The sequence below is a fragment of the Dermacentor albipictus genome, chromosome 1 (genome assembly GCF_038994185.2).
Source record: "Dermacentor albipictus isolate Rhodes 1998 colony chromosome 1, USDA_Dalb.pri_finalv2, whole genome shotgun sequence".
NCBI lineage: Eukaryota > Metazoa > Arthropoda > Arachnida > Ixodida > Ixodidae > Dermacentor > Dermacentor albipictus.
Genome location: NC_091821.1, coordinates 203,459,208 through 203,473,234, shown reverse-complemented (window position 1 = coordinate 203,473,234; position 14,027 = coordinate 203,459,208). Strand labels below are relative to the sequence as shown.

The following is a 14,027-nucleotide window of genomic DNA, read 5'->3' as shown; positions in this document are numbered from 1 at the left end:
GGTCAGTAGCTATTGGAAAAATATGTTACCTCATTTATGGACAGGAACCACTTTTCCTGCCTTCCAATCACCGGGAATGGTTGAACACTCTAGATATTGAACAGAAATATTAGAAAGGATAACATAGGAATACACTTTGGTCATTTTAAATATCTTAGAAGTACAACAGAATCACACCCAGATGAAAACATCTTGGGGTTACTAAGGTTACCAATGCGGACAGAACCGACACTAATAAGATCCATGGGAAGGAAGTTGCAGTCATGTAATATTGGAAAAAAGTAGGAGTGATTTTGCAGAAAAATGCAAATGCATCATTCAACACAGAACCACACTGGTTAGAAGGGGCAGTGGTGTTATCATCATGTGTCAAGTGAATAAGACTGTTGTCTGAGCTGCTGATAATGTTTCAGAACTTTCATGGGTTTGTTTGCAGCAATTCTGGCAACATAGTGTCAAAAAATTAGTCTTTGGCACACACTATAGCATTCTTTGATGTAACAGTTCTGCGGAAACCCGTAAGGTGGAGGGAAGTAATTAATTAAGGGAAAATCAGACATCCACCCATACGTAGCAATTGCTACAAAGGAACCCATAAGGACCACCGCCTTTCTGGGGCAGCCGCTCTACCATCTGAGCTAACCAGGTGGCTAGCAGATGGCAGGATAAAGTCATGTTTGTCAACAACTCGAAGCAAAGGCTTCAACTGGGAGGCTTTTCATTCGAGGAACTTGTATGGGTTTCCTTTGTAGCAATTGCCACGAATGGGTAGATGTCTGATTTTCTCTTAATTAACTATAGCATTCTTGTAAGTAGGCTTTCCGATGATTCAAATCATTGGTTCGCTTCGCACAACAAAAGAAGCTTTTCTTCTCATTGAATAGCCATTTTAAAGATGGAGTAAACCATGGCAACCTGGGATTAGAAAGTATTTTTCTTAGTGGTATTAAATGTTCGACTAAGAAAAGAATGAGAATAAGGGAAACAAAGAGGCTTGATTTTTGTTACTCACGACCATATGAAGCCAGCAGACAATGATGCCAAGGAGAGCATAGGAGTAACTGCGCTACAGCGATGGCCATCAATCCGTCCACTAAATTGGGTATTTATGTGTGCTAGATCAATCCCTGGGAGTGTTAACCAGTGCCACTCAGAGCCATGGCAGGCAGATGTGGAACACCCTCTTTTGCCATAACACGTGAACAGCAGGCATGTGGCTAAGAAGTTCTCATATGCTATGAATGAACAAAGAGAAGGGAAACAGAGGGACTCGACTTTTGTTAATCATGACCATATAAAGGCAGCAGGCAATGAAGCCAAGGAAAGCATAGGGGGTAATCAGGTGTGGTTGAAATTGAAATGTAGAAACAAAGAAGAAAAGGGGAGGACTGAAAGTGGATGAACAGATAACTTGTCACCAGTGGGGACCAAACCCACAACCTTTGCATTGTAGTTTGTTCATGTAGAGACACCATTTCTGCTCAAATGAGTGCTTAGAAAAATCACTCATCTAATCAAGAAGAAACGATTCCATTTCAGCCGTCACTGATGCAACATCTGCTCTGCTATAGTTGACAATGATTTTGTACTTCTTGCGAGCTAAAATTCATTCTTTGGCAGGGAAGTGGATCAAAGAGTGGTCGCCTATGCCATTCTCTGAATCCAGCAACAGAAAATGCAGACAACTTGTGCAGATGGCATGCGCTGTATGCTGTCCTGCTGGATTTGGAGAATATTGGGCGTGTGCAGGCTATGTCCTGCTGTGGCAAAAGGTTTAGAATAAACATTCACAGCTGTTAGTTGCACCCATCTCATCCGTACTCTCTTCCTTGTGGTCTTGTGTTTTGCACTCCAACCTTTTCCAAATATGCACAGCTAGGACAGTCAAAGCCGGTTAGAGAGCTTTGCAGTTCAGACATGCAAATTCATGAAACATTTTAGTGCCCAGAAGACCAAAACAGAGATGTGTCTTAACTCTCAAGTAATTAAATCATGTACTTAAATTGCATATATGCACATTTGTAAAAACTGAAAAGAAAAAAGGTTGTCTTCTACATTTTTTGTATATGTGATCTTAAAGAATAATAACTTTATACCAGCATACACATGTATGCAGAGAAGGTAGACGTTTACAACTGAACTCATGTATAGGGCTGTTTTCTTTGGCCACTGTGGCTAGTGTGAAAGTTTGAAAGTTTATTTAACATAAATAACATATACCATTGCAAAGTACACACTTTTGGGACCAAACAAATTTGTTAAAGGGTCCGTACCGATTGTTATTAGAAAAAAACACTTCTATGGCAGCTGTTTGTTATACTGTAAAATCACATAAAACTGGAATAGCTGAAATAAGTAAAACAAGAAAATACAGTAGTAGGGAAAATTTCATAAATGAGATACATTTTTCTAACAATTTTCTTTTTTTACATCATCAAAAACATCGGCACAGGAAAAGAAAAGTGAGGATGTGTACAAGCATGCGCAGTGTTACGCATTGTCAATAAGTGAGTGCTTTAATTGTTTAAGAAATGTATGCAATGTTCTTAGAGTGGTTATTCCAAACTGTTCCTATTCCAAACTGAGATGCCTGTAAACTGTAGTGTAGAGGGACCATAATTGGTAGTTACCTTAGGCAATAAAAAACGACAGCGAGATGCGTTCTTAACATTGAGACTGTTGTCAAGGCTAGTTTTTCATTAACTATTTGATGCATGATGGAGGCGACGTTGTATGTTGTCAAATCGTAAATGTTGAGGATGTTCAGGGTTTTAAATAAATATTCACTCTTAATATGCATACTGTGGGGTGCTATAATGTGAAGAGCTCTTTTTTGAAGTGTAAACGCCGGTGACTCAAGAGTTTTGTATGTGCAACCCCAGATCGCTAAGCAATAATTAATGTGAGAGAGTACAAATCCGTAGTAAGGATTAATAAGTATGTAGGTAGGGAAATAGTTTCTACATTTCGACAGCACATGCAAGCCATATGAAGCCTTACAACTACAAAACACACATGAAGGCGGAATTTTAAATGGTTATCGATAATAACACCAAGAAATTTTGTCTCACTAGGTTGTTTTATCGCATAGTTACGGTAAACGGCATCTGAATGAATAGTCATTTTCTTTTTTTCAGAGTGAAATAAGATAAAAACTGTTTTCGTTGGGTGAAGGTGAAGGGCATTCAGTGTACACCAATGGTGCAAAATTTGGAATTCAGAGTTAAGCTTATTAATTAGGTTGCATTTCTCACGATCAGCTATTATAAGGTTAGTATCGTCTGCATAGAGTACAGGGGTAGCACACAAAAGCTGTGAAGGCAAGTCATTTATATAGAGTAAAAAATAAATAAATGTCCACGTATGGATCCCTGGGGAACGCCAGGGATAATAAGGGTGCTGCTGGACTGAAAATCGCCTAGTTGAACAATTCGTTGCCGATTTTCTAGTAACTGCAAATTAACGTCAAAGGTATTCCAGTAATTCCGTAACAAAGCAATTTATCGCTGAATACAATATGATTGAGTAGAAAGCTCTTGCAAAATCTATGAACAATCCCGCGACTAGATAACCACTGTCTATTGATTTTCTAATTAAGTCTGTAAATTTTGAGACTGCAGTTCGTGTGGAAAGGCCGTTTCTAAAACCACATTGGTGCCGATAAAGAATGTTGTGCTTGTGCAAGTAGTCATTGAGGTGCATCGCAAATATTTTTTCGGGTATTTTGTTGAAGAATGGTAGCAGTGAAATTGGACGAAAGTTTTGTATTCTATGCTCATCCTTTGACTTGTAAAGTGGCAACACCTTGGCAATTTTCATCCGTTCTGGAAACACACCCGTGACAAATATAGCGTTGACGATATGCATGAGAACTGGTGACACAATGTCAATTACTAATTTAATTACGTGCGCCGAAACATTGTCAATTACAGAGGCTGTGTTTTGCAAACTAAAAATAACTGAAGCCACCTCAAGCTCATCTGTATGGTAAAGGTAAAAAGAAGCATTTTCATTTCATTTCATTTCATTACCTTAAAGGCTCCAATAAATGGAGCGTTACATAAGGGGTGGCAAGAATAAAAATACATAGTCACAATAACAGGAAGTTTTTTACATTTTCGATGAACTTGGATGGGCACATAATGACAGCAACGTCGTTAGGAAGGCCGTTCCAGTCTGCAGCTGTGCGAAGAAAGAAAGAATTTGAAAACGTGACAGTGCGTGAGCGTGGACGGGCAACCTGTAGCTGATGGCTGGTGCGGTGAGATATGCGTGTAGGAGGAAGGATATAAGGTGGGATGCGCATATGGCTATGAAAGAATTTGTGAAATAAAGATAGGCTGGCAATGCGACGACGGAGCGATAAGGGGGATAATGCGGATGCAGTTTTTAAGGAGGAAACGCTGATGTCAAAGGAATATGATGAGTGGAAGTACGTGGAACGTACTTCCACTCATCGTACGTATTTGTACGTGGAATGAACATTGCATCAAAATCCTTAGCAGTTGAGTTAATGTGGGACGAAAAATAGGCACTGAAAGCATTACAGATACTTTCGAGTGTAGTGTACTCAACGTCATTGTATATTATTTTTTCTGGGGGACGTTGTTTTACGTCTTGCCCTAGAAACTGGTTGAGAAGGCATCAATTTTTTTTCCAATCCTTCCCGTTCTGTTCAATGTGATTGATAAAATAAATTTTCTTTGCTGCATAAAGTCTTCTATTAAGAGTTTGTGAATATGTAGAGTATCTTTCCTTCAAGGAGGTGTTATAAGGTTGCCTTTTTAATTTCCTATACATGTTATATTTCGTTTTAATAGAAAGCAAGATCATGCCCGTTACCCATGATGCCATTATGTGGCCAAGGCGGAGACAAATTTCAAATACAACGCTCATGTATTCCATCATCGAACTTTATTTTTGCCTGTAGGTTCATGTTAAATTGCTAAAATATTTGAATTAGGTCCCTTATCACCAGGGTAATGGTGTAGTTTTTATGCAGTTTGATTTTTCAATATCTACATTTTGACATCAGCACCTATCATAGATTAGAAATGGAATGAGAGCTAGGATGAAGTTGTACTGCGTGTCCTTGACTGTCATGAGAGACATCTAGAACAACAAGAGGTGAAAAGCTGTTTCACTGCCAGTCTGCGCATGATGTGCTAACATGCAAGACAAATATGCAGGTTTACCTTTTGCAGAAGATGGGCAGCTGTGTCTCCAGACAAGTGGTGGGAGGTAGTACTGTGAAACAACTTGCTGTTTGGCACGGCTGTCGGCAAAGTGAATGTCAGCATTGGTTCCCTGAAAAAATGGGCCCTTTTGCCTGCTGCAGAATGTGTGCTTGAAAAAAAAAAAAAGGACTGTGTGCTTTGAAAAGCAGGATGATCTTGAGTGAAGTGGTTTGGCGGCAGTGGAGGCAGGTGTAACTGCGGTTAATTGTGTACCATATCTGCTGTAGTGTTGTAGGTTGGAGTGATGGGGAGATATTAGTATGTTGTGGCCGACATCTCATCTTTCTCATTCACTATCTAGCAGCCGTCGTCATCTCACTTGGCCACATTTTATATATGGTGCACTCTGGCACGTGTGTCTCGTGCGTCATGCCATGAGCTTCGAGGTTAGAAAAAAGGAAACAAGGATAAAAAAGAGTTTTCGGCTCTTGCCATCGGTCTGAACAGTTCTCGGGCCTTTCGCTTGCTGACTCACATATTGTTGTAGTGGACCTAACCTCAGTCCCTATAACTACACCGGGGTGACATGCCCTCAAGAGATGTTAGGATATGTGGATATAACCTGTGGCCTCTGCATGCATGCGCAGGTTGGTGTTAAATTTTGCACGAGGGCTACAGGCATATGAAGAGAACCTCTTAAAAGGCCTCTCGACAGATTTGCGTGTTGCAGACAGACAACTGTGGTGCACAGACACTTCTGCAATGTATTACGCTGCTAGTATGCTGCAAAAATACTTGAAAATTCAAACAAAAGCCCGTGCGCTCTTCTCCTCAAATGAATCAGTGAGGCAGCAAGCAAGTGACATCATGTGCAATGGTGCTTCTGTGTCACATGCACAGTGCTTGCAGTGCACAATTAGCCTACATGCAGCAGTGTGCAAAACCTCGGGATTCCCACGAAATACAGAGCACACAGAATCATCTCTAAAAATACACAGCACAGCATGAAAATAAGGGACGGGAGACAAAGAAGGCGGCAATTTCATGAGCAGGCATCATTACAAAAGAGAACGAGGTAGGCTCTTAGAAGGCATTAGAGAAATGTTGCTACTCTGTGCTGGCCGAGGCACAACTGCTGGTATAGGTAGCCCGCCTTCTCGTTCTATCTGTGCTAGTACTTCAAAATTTTTGCAGCAGAATGCGCCTTGGATGGCACATTACAACTTCCAGCGTAAACAACAATTTCCAATGTTACTTAGTGGGGGCCCCTTTACCTATAAGTCTTTGAGCCTTTCTTGCAGTGCGAGCATTCTGAAAACACTTGTGGGCAGCTGTATGATACTTTCCCTAGCGAAAACTCCTATACAGATTTGTATTAGTCTAAATAGTTTTGTATTTGATATCATCATCATCAGCCTATTTTATTGATGATGATGAAGGCCTCTCCCTGCGATCTCCATATACCCCTGTCCTGCGCCAACCAATTCCAACTACAGTAAAAGCTCGTTAATTCGAACCGCAAGGGGAAGCCGCTTGAGTTCGAGTTAACGAAAGTTCGAACTAACGAAAGTGAAGGAGAGCAGCAGTACACTGCGATTTGGGAGCAGTAGGGCATGTCAGAAATTGATGGCGTTTGCTGCGGGCACACGCCATCTTCAAGTCGAAGCTCTGTGTCCGACTGTGCCCCACCACCGATGTCCACCGAAACGAGCGTTAGCTGAGGCTTAACACCATCACAATGGATCGCGAGGGCCGATACCTCCTAATCTGAAAACAGAGGTGCACAACCGATGAAGACTGCCGAGACAAAGACGCTGAACATGTGAAGGTGGCGAAGGCCCTGATTCGTTGGTTCTTGATTGCAAGCGCAGCTGCGACGTACTTGATTAGCTGTGTTTTGGCGCTTGCCGTGCCATCTCCGCACAATATTAGCAGCTGTACAAGATTTGTAAAGCCTCTGAGATTCGCAACGGGCAATAAGTCTCGGAGGTTACGTAGAACAGAGAAGCGGCAGCCGCCGCTGGCTTCTGACTGACCCCACGCAGGTTAGATTTTTTTCCGATTTTGCCTTCTCTCGCCGTTCTCTGCGTTTCGGAGGCAATACAGCCTTGTGTGTAGGCAGTAGGCGTGTTTCTCTGGCCGTGTGCCAGGCGAGCGTAGTTCGAATTATCCGTGAGGGAACCTTGTCGCGTTCGAATTAAAGGACTTTTTTATACATAGACTTCTGTGGAACTTGGCCGGACCAAATCGTACAGTTCGAATTATCCATAAATTCGAATTATTGAAGTTCGAATTAACGAGTTTTCACTGTAGTGTGTGTGAAAACTTATTGTGATGAGGTCCGGAGGCTCGACTTCTTAAGCCAAGGCGGGCCACTCCCACATTGGCACTGTCAGGCCAAGCCTTTCAGCGACATCATGGGCCCTCTAAACGGCCCTTAGTTGATCCAGAAACAATGGGCTTTGAATCCTTTTCTCCCACTGTGTCCATTCTTCTATGAGGTTGGGGAGAGTCGCGGGACATCCTGCCAGCATATGTCTGATTCCAATGATGCCATTACAATCGTTGCAGTCCACCTTAATCTCCCTCTCTGGATATATTTTATTCATGGTGTTCAGTGTGGGATATGTACCCGTTTGCAATAAGCACAGTGAGACTGCCTGAGCCCTGTTCAGTTTTGAATGTGGCAATGGGAATTGTCTGCGTCCTAAATAGTAATGTTTGGTAACGTCATTGTGCATTAGCAAATGATCTCTAGATTCCCTGGCTTGATGGTGAATGGCTCGGTTGTGACTGTCACAGTTAGCAAGTCCTTGTGCCAAGTCATGAGCAACCTCATTGAGGTTTACACGAGTCTCGTCCACTTTCCCCATATGCACAGGAAACCATCGGATTTCAGTTCTCATAATCCCGATGTTTTCAAAAAGTTTAGCTGCAACACCAGCTACGTAGCCTTTATCAAAACAGTTTATAGCGGATTTCGAATCACTGTAAATGCAGGACCACTTATTACTCCTGATGGCTAGAGCAATTGCCACTTGTTCCGCCACCATGGGGTCCTTGGTAAAAATAGTGATAGCATCTTGCACCTTCCCTTGATAATTTGAGACAATGGCTGTATATGCTTCTTTACCTTTCACCCAGGCTGCATCAACTATAGCTGCCAATTGGTTCTGCTATTCTATTTCCTGCAAGAGTGCTTTAGCTCTTGCCTTTCTCCTTTCGACATTATATTCTAGATGCATGTTTCTGGGAAGAGGGTTGGTTCTGATCTTGTTCCTAACGTCAGTCCTTAATTCTACTTCAGCCTTTATTGGGCTCCTTGATGTATTCAGTTCTGCACCTATTGCCTGTAATATGTTCCTGCCAGCTCACGATTTTGTCAATCTTTCGTGTTGCGCTAGCTGTTGGGCCTCCGCGGGTAACTAGTGCCCGCGAATTTCCTAATTTCATTGCTCCACCTTGTCTTCTGCCATTATTGACTGCATTTTCCTTCTCTTGGTACCCATTCTGTAACCCTAATGGTCCAACGGTCATCTAAGCGGCGCATTACATGACCTGCCCAGCTCCATTTTTTTTCTCTTAATGTAAATTAGAATATCGGCTATACCTGTTTGCTCTCTGAACCAAACCTCTCTCTTTCTGTCTCTTAATGTTATGCCTAGCAATCTTCATTTCATCGCTCTGTGCGCGGTCCTTGTTCTCCAGTGTCTTTGTAAGTCTCCCTGCCCCATATGTCAGCACCGGTAAAATGCACTGATTGTACACCTTCCTTTTTAATGATAATGGTAAGCTTCCAGTCAGGAGCTGACAATGTCTGCCGTATGTGATCGAACCCATTTTTATTCTTTTATGAAGTTCCTTCTCATGGTCAGGGTTCCCTGTGATTAGTTGACCTAGGTAAGCATACTCCTTTACAGACTCTAGAGGCTGACTGGCAATCCGGAGTTCTTGTTCCCTTGCCCGGCTATTCATCATTATCTTTGTCTTCTGCATATTAATCTTCAAACCCACTCTTACACTCTCTCTGTAAAGGTTCTCAATAATTTGTTGTAATTTGTCTGCATTGTAGCTGAATAGAACAATGTCATCGGCAAACCAAAGGTTGCCGAGATATTCGCTGTCAATCCTTACTCCTAAGCCTTCAAAGTTTAATAGCTTAAACACTTTTTCCAAGCATGCAGTGAATAGCATTGGAGAGATTGTGTCTCCCTATCTGATCCCTTTCTTTATAGGTATCTTCATGCTTTTCTTGTGTAGAATTAAGGTAGCTGAGGAACCTATGTAGATATTTCCAAGGTATAGGATATTTATTAGTTTGACAGTTTATATCTAGCTGTCTAGTATAATTGCTTATCCATTTCTTGTCAGTCCGTTAGACATTTATAATGGGTACACTGGTTAGTCTATGGGTAATTTCAACACATACAAAATTAATAGGGCTTACTGATAGGCTAATACAAATACATATTAAGCCCACTATCAGTGCATCAGGACTGTTATAAAGCTCTCTGGTCTTGTAAGTCAAAGTAGTAGGCTAAGGTCATGTGCATTTCTTTTGGAACTTGTGTTAGAATTGGAGCTAAATGCACATTGGTTTTAATGGCACTTTATATGTAAATTGTCCCAATAGGTCCCATTAGGAAGTCACTAGACTACTATGAATAATAATAATAATAATAATAATAATAATAATAATAATAATAATAATAATAATAATAATAATAATCTCGGTCCTCAAATGAGGCATCTTTGTAGTTTGACATGTTCAATGGAGAGAGCATCATTTAGATTTTTTCATTTAATTAGTTAAAAGTCTGCCATAAATCTTAACACATTTGTTTTGAACTACTGCCACTGCTTGGTGACACAAGTTATGCTAGCGTATAGGTATGATATCTAGCCTTAGGAAGATCTTGCCCATAGTGAAATAGTGGACATGTTATTGAATCGCCATTGTATGTTTTTGCATAGAAGTATACATACAAAGTTCTTCAATTGAGTGTCAAATATGTGTTGCATTAATTGGAACGATAGGAAATCCCAGTTGATATAGTTGACATGTTTTGACATTACTTAGCTGTTAACAAGCAAATAAGCTATTGGAGTTTAGGCTATAGTTTGTCAGTAAACTTGTAGGTTGCTAGTTTCTGTATAGGAATTTTTGCTTGGGATCCCCAGTCTATTTGAGGCACTTGACCCCAACCAGAGCTAAAATTGAGTACTACTTGTACGGCCCAGGGGTAAGCCTGAAGGCAGGGATGGTGACCAAGGTATGTCAGGAAGTGCGAGATTTTGCCGCAGTCATGGACGCTATGTTGCAAGGGGGAGCTTGTTTCTTATGATGCAAAGCAGTTCTCAGCTACAGATCACAGAACAGATTTGATGATTATCTGTTCTTCAGCTGCTTTCTAGCACAGTTGACTTCTTTGGTGTGCTATTGACTTAATTTAAAGGGCCCCCTCATCAGGTTTGGGCATTGCAAGCAATGTAGTTCATAGATCTCACAATGACGATTGTGACTGCAAAGTAGCACACATAGAGGGTGTTTTAGCGAAGACTTTCAAAAATTGTTTATATTGCCTGTGGCAGATAGCACATAAGTCATGAGCTGGTCTACTCAAAGAGGCGGACAGTGCTTGCAAAAAAGAAAGAAATGCATAATCAACTAATTAAAAGAAAATAACTAATTAAGTGTTTAACTAATGACCTTATCGTACACATTGCAATTTACAAATTATAGCGGGTGAGACTGCAAGGCATATCTATTTGAAAAGAATTGCATGGGTGACACCATTTACGAGATATGCGCCGTCAAATTTGCAGTAAAAAATGCACTCCGTTGCACTTAACTTCCTTAACAAAATTATGCGTTGAAGCAGAAAAGTAACTGGAACACCAATGCATTTCTCCCCAAAGGTCAAGAATATCTCGAAACTGGTGTCATCCTGTGAATTCCTTCCAAGTGGATCAACTTTGCCAACTCCCCAGCTAGAATTTGTAGATTGCAATATGTGCCATAAGGTAATTAGTTAAAAACTTAATAAATTTCTGTTTAGTCAATTATGCATTTCAGTTTTTTGTGTAAGCAATGTCTGCCTCTTTGAGTAGGCCAGCTCATGGACTAGAACTGTGCTGTCTGCCACAGGCAATTCTTTAAAAAATTTGAAAATGTTCGCTGAAACACTCAGTATGCGTGGTGCGAAAACAGCTTAAAATTCAAACAGGTTTCGCACATCCTTCTTAGAGTAGCCACTTTTCCTACCAGCAGAAATGACATCACTGGTGTGGTGCTTCTTCATCAAAGGTATATTTTCTATCAATGGTGCCCAGGTAGCCAACGGAAGTGCATGCAAACTCTGGGATTCCTGTGAAATGCAGAGTGTGCAGAACTGCCTATAAACGGCAGTGCGCAGCAAAACAAGGGAGAAAAAAATATTAATAACGGAGAGGTAATGATGTAAATATCATATGGGCCCTTGGCTTTCAGAGAAGGCAGGAGAGGGATGTCGCTTGCGGGTGATGGGCCGATGGCAGCTCACCTCCACATGCCATGGCCTTGTGACATTTAATTTGCTTATGTCTAGGCTACTATTAACTCTTTTTGAAAATTCTTGTGGTGCAATGCTCCCTAGATAAGATGTCAGAACTTCTAGCGTCTAACCAAATTTCCAATGGTGCTTGGTGAGGAGCCCTTTAAAACGATACCAACAAGTATTTGTGTTTTGCCCATTTTCCCCCTTTTGATGGGTAGCCGAGAGCAGCATAAATTTTGTATGAAGTCTCAATTGTTCCAGAGCATGATAAATAGTTAACAGAACCAGATCCTCCACAAAGTTGCAGCATGGCTTCATGATAAAAGTTACAAGGCATGAAATCAAAGCTAAACAGCTTCGCTCACGTCCCCCATGTTGTTGCAAGAACTAGGTGGCACCTCTCGGAAGCATCCCTACTCCCGTTAGTGCAACAATATTTGGCTCACATGTTCACACGAGCCTTGTTAACAGATCGGCAACGTTTTCTTACTATGTTCAAGAAAGTGTTTCAGGGCCCTATTAATAAACCCATCGTCTCCAGTCATACCAGCTCTATACACACAGTGTTACATCGAAACTGCTCTATCTAGCATTGGCTGAATGTTAATAAGAAAAAAAAAGAAGGCCGAACACAAAAGCTGCTTCATGCAAACACAAACTCGCATGCATGATAGTAGTACCGCAAACAGGATTCTGATGATAAAATGCTCACACATAACTTATGCTGTGATCAAACTTTATTCTTATGCTAGTAACAAGTCATTACAGAAGATTTCGCTTTTGTACATTTCATGTGCTATTGTGCTGCGTTATTATGACCACAAGCAGCACAGTTAAGTGAACAATGATGCATCAAATATCACTAAAGCAGCACTTATTTATCCGTTTTTACAACCAATTTAAGGGAAACATCGGACCTAAAGGTCGCTGCAAGATCTTGTCGCGCTTCAGCAGCAACTGCCTTTATTGCTTTTCCACCTTCACCTAGGATGTACTTGACATGCCGTGTGTTTTTCCCCACAATCTCCATAACAATATGAAGAACGCCAGCTGTGTCTAGATCCCACCCTGCTACCTTCACATGCAGGTTGTATGGCACCTCCCGAGGCAAATGATTGAGAACCTTTTCTCGCACAATTAGGGTTCCCAGCTCATGGGGATTTTGGTCAGTGACCAGTTCAAATGGATACATCCACTCTGAAGGTTTTGCTGTGTCAAGAAGGAAGTTTCTGATATCGTTTACACCATCATTGTTTAGTGCAGATATCATAAAGATACGGGAAAAATTACGCCAGGAGTTCTTGTTCTCACCTTGACTTTTTTCAATAACTTCCCTTCCGCCCATAGCGTCCTTCTGGAGGTTTGTTGTTTCTGTTTTTAATGTTCCTTCCGCTCTAGCAAACAATTCCTCGGGGCTCAGTCTTTTCTTGACAATTTTCTCGCGGCTGGCGACTACTCCTCCAACCACCCCACCAGTCAATGAATGCGTGAACTCCAAAATCTGTCTTTTTGACTTCAAAAGGTCTACTTTGTTCACAATCAAAATTGAAGTTAACTGTGCATTGAACTTGAGTAACCTCAGGGTTTCCTCGTCGAGCGTGTGACGACGCCAGTGATCAGATGCGTCCACCATTACTGCGACGAGATCGGCGCTGAGAAGGGCATGCTCAGGGTCTACAATCATTGATGCTTCCAGGTTGTGCTTTCTGCCGTGAAAGATGTCGACGATACCAGGAGTGTCCAGAAACACAATTTGAGTTTCATCATTCACTAAAACGGCTTTGGCATTGTGTCTAGTCGTGTGTACTTTGCTTGATACGGCGCAGACCTTCCAATTCATCAGTTTGTTGACCAACGTGGATTTACCCACATTCGGCTGTCCTATGATGGCCACACGAAGCAGCTTGGGGTTGCTTGGCTGGACAGGTACAGTAGATCTTAAACAATCGTATTCAACCAGCGTTTTTGGAACAGACCTATGTGCCATGCGGGGGAAGTCATTCGCACATGATGAATGCCGGCTTTGAGACGAGTACAAAACGTTCCTCGCGAGAGCGGTCAGCCCGACGCCCTGTCGACTTGAAAACATTTGTCATTCGTTTACGAGCGATTTCTCGCCCTCAAACTTTAACACTGAACGGGCTATCACACCACTGTTTAAATAATTGCACTATTTTATAGCAGACGTATTGGATCTTTACATACCGCAGCACATACTCGTCCAACCCATAAAATAAAGAACCACATCACACACATTGCCACCAGGTTGCACGTGACCAAAACAGAAAAGCCACCTGGCGGACAGAAATTTGAC

The 14,027-nt window shown here is 41.6% G+C and overlaps 1 protein-coding gene and 1 long non-coding RNA gene across 2 annotated transcripts in view; both read right to left on the bottom strand.

Moving 5' to 3' along the window:
• Positions 1–4,059: 4,059 nt before the first annotated feature.
• LOC139056285 (uncharacterized) overlaps positions 4,060–14,027 on the bottom strand; it is a 35,369-nt gene continuing 25,401 nt past the window's right edge. The window contains exons 2-3 of the long non-coding RNA XR_011512250.1: positions 5,196–5,307; positions 4,060–4,182 (exon numbers count right to left, since the gene is read on the bottom strand). This is a non-coding gene — a long non-coding RNA (uncharacterized lncRNA). The remainder of the gene's footprint in view (positions 4,183–5,195; positions 5,308–14,027) is intronic.
• On the bottom strand, positions 12,433–14,004 carry LOC139056282 (GTPase Era, mitochondrial). The gene has a single exon (XM_070534384.1). It carries the CDS (start codon positions 13,800–13,802, stop codon positions 12,588–12,590), a length of 1,215 nt encoding a protein of 404 aa, XP_070390485.1. The 5' UTR covers positions 13,803–14,004; the 3' UTR covers positions 12,433–12,587.

Excerpts from the sequence above, each read along its gene's own strand:
- LOC139056282 (XM_070534384.1), bottom strand. The coding sequence starts at position 13,802 with ATGTTTTCAAGTCGACAGGGCGTCGGGCTGACCGCTCTCGCGAGGAAC.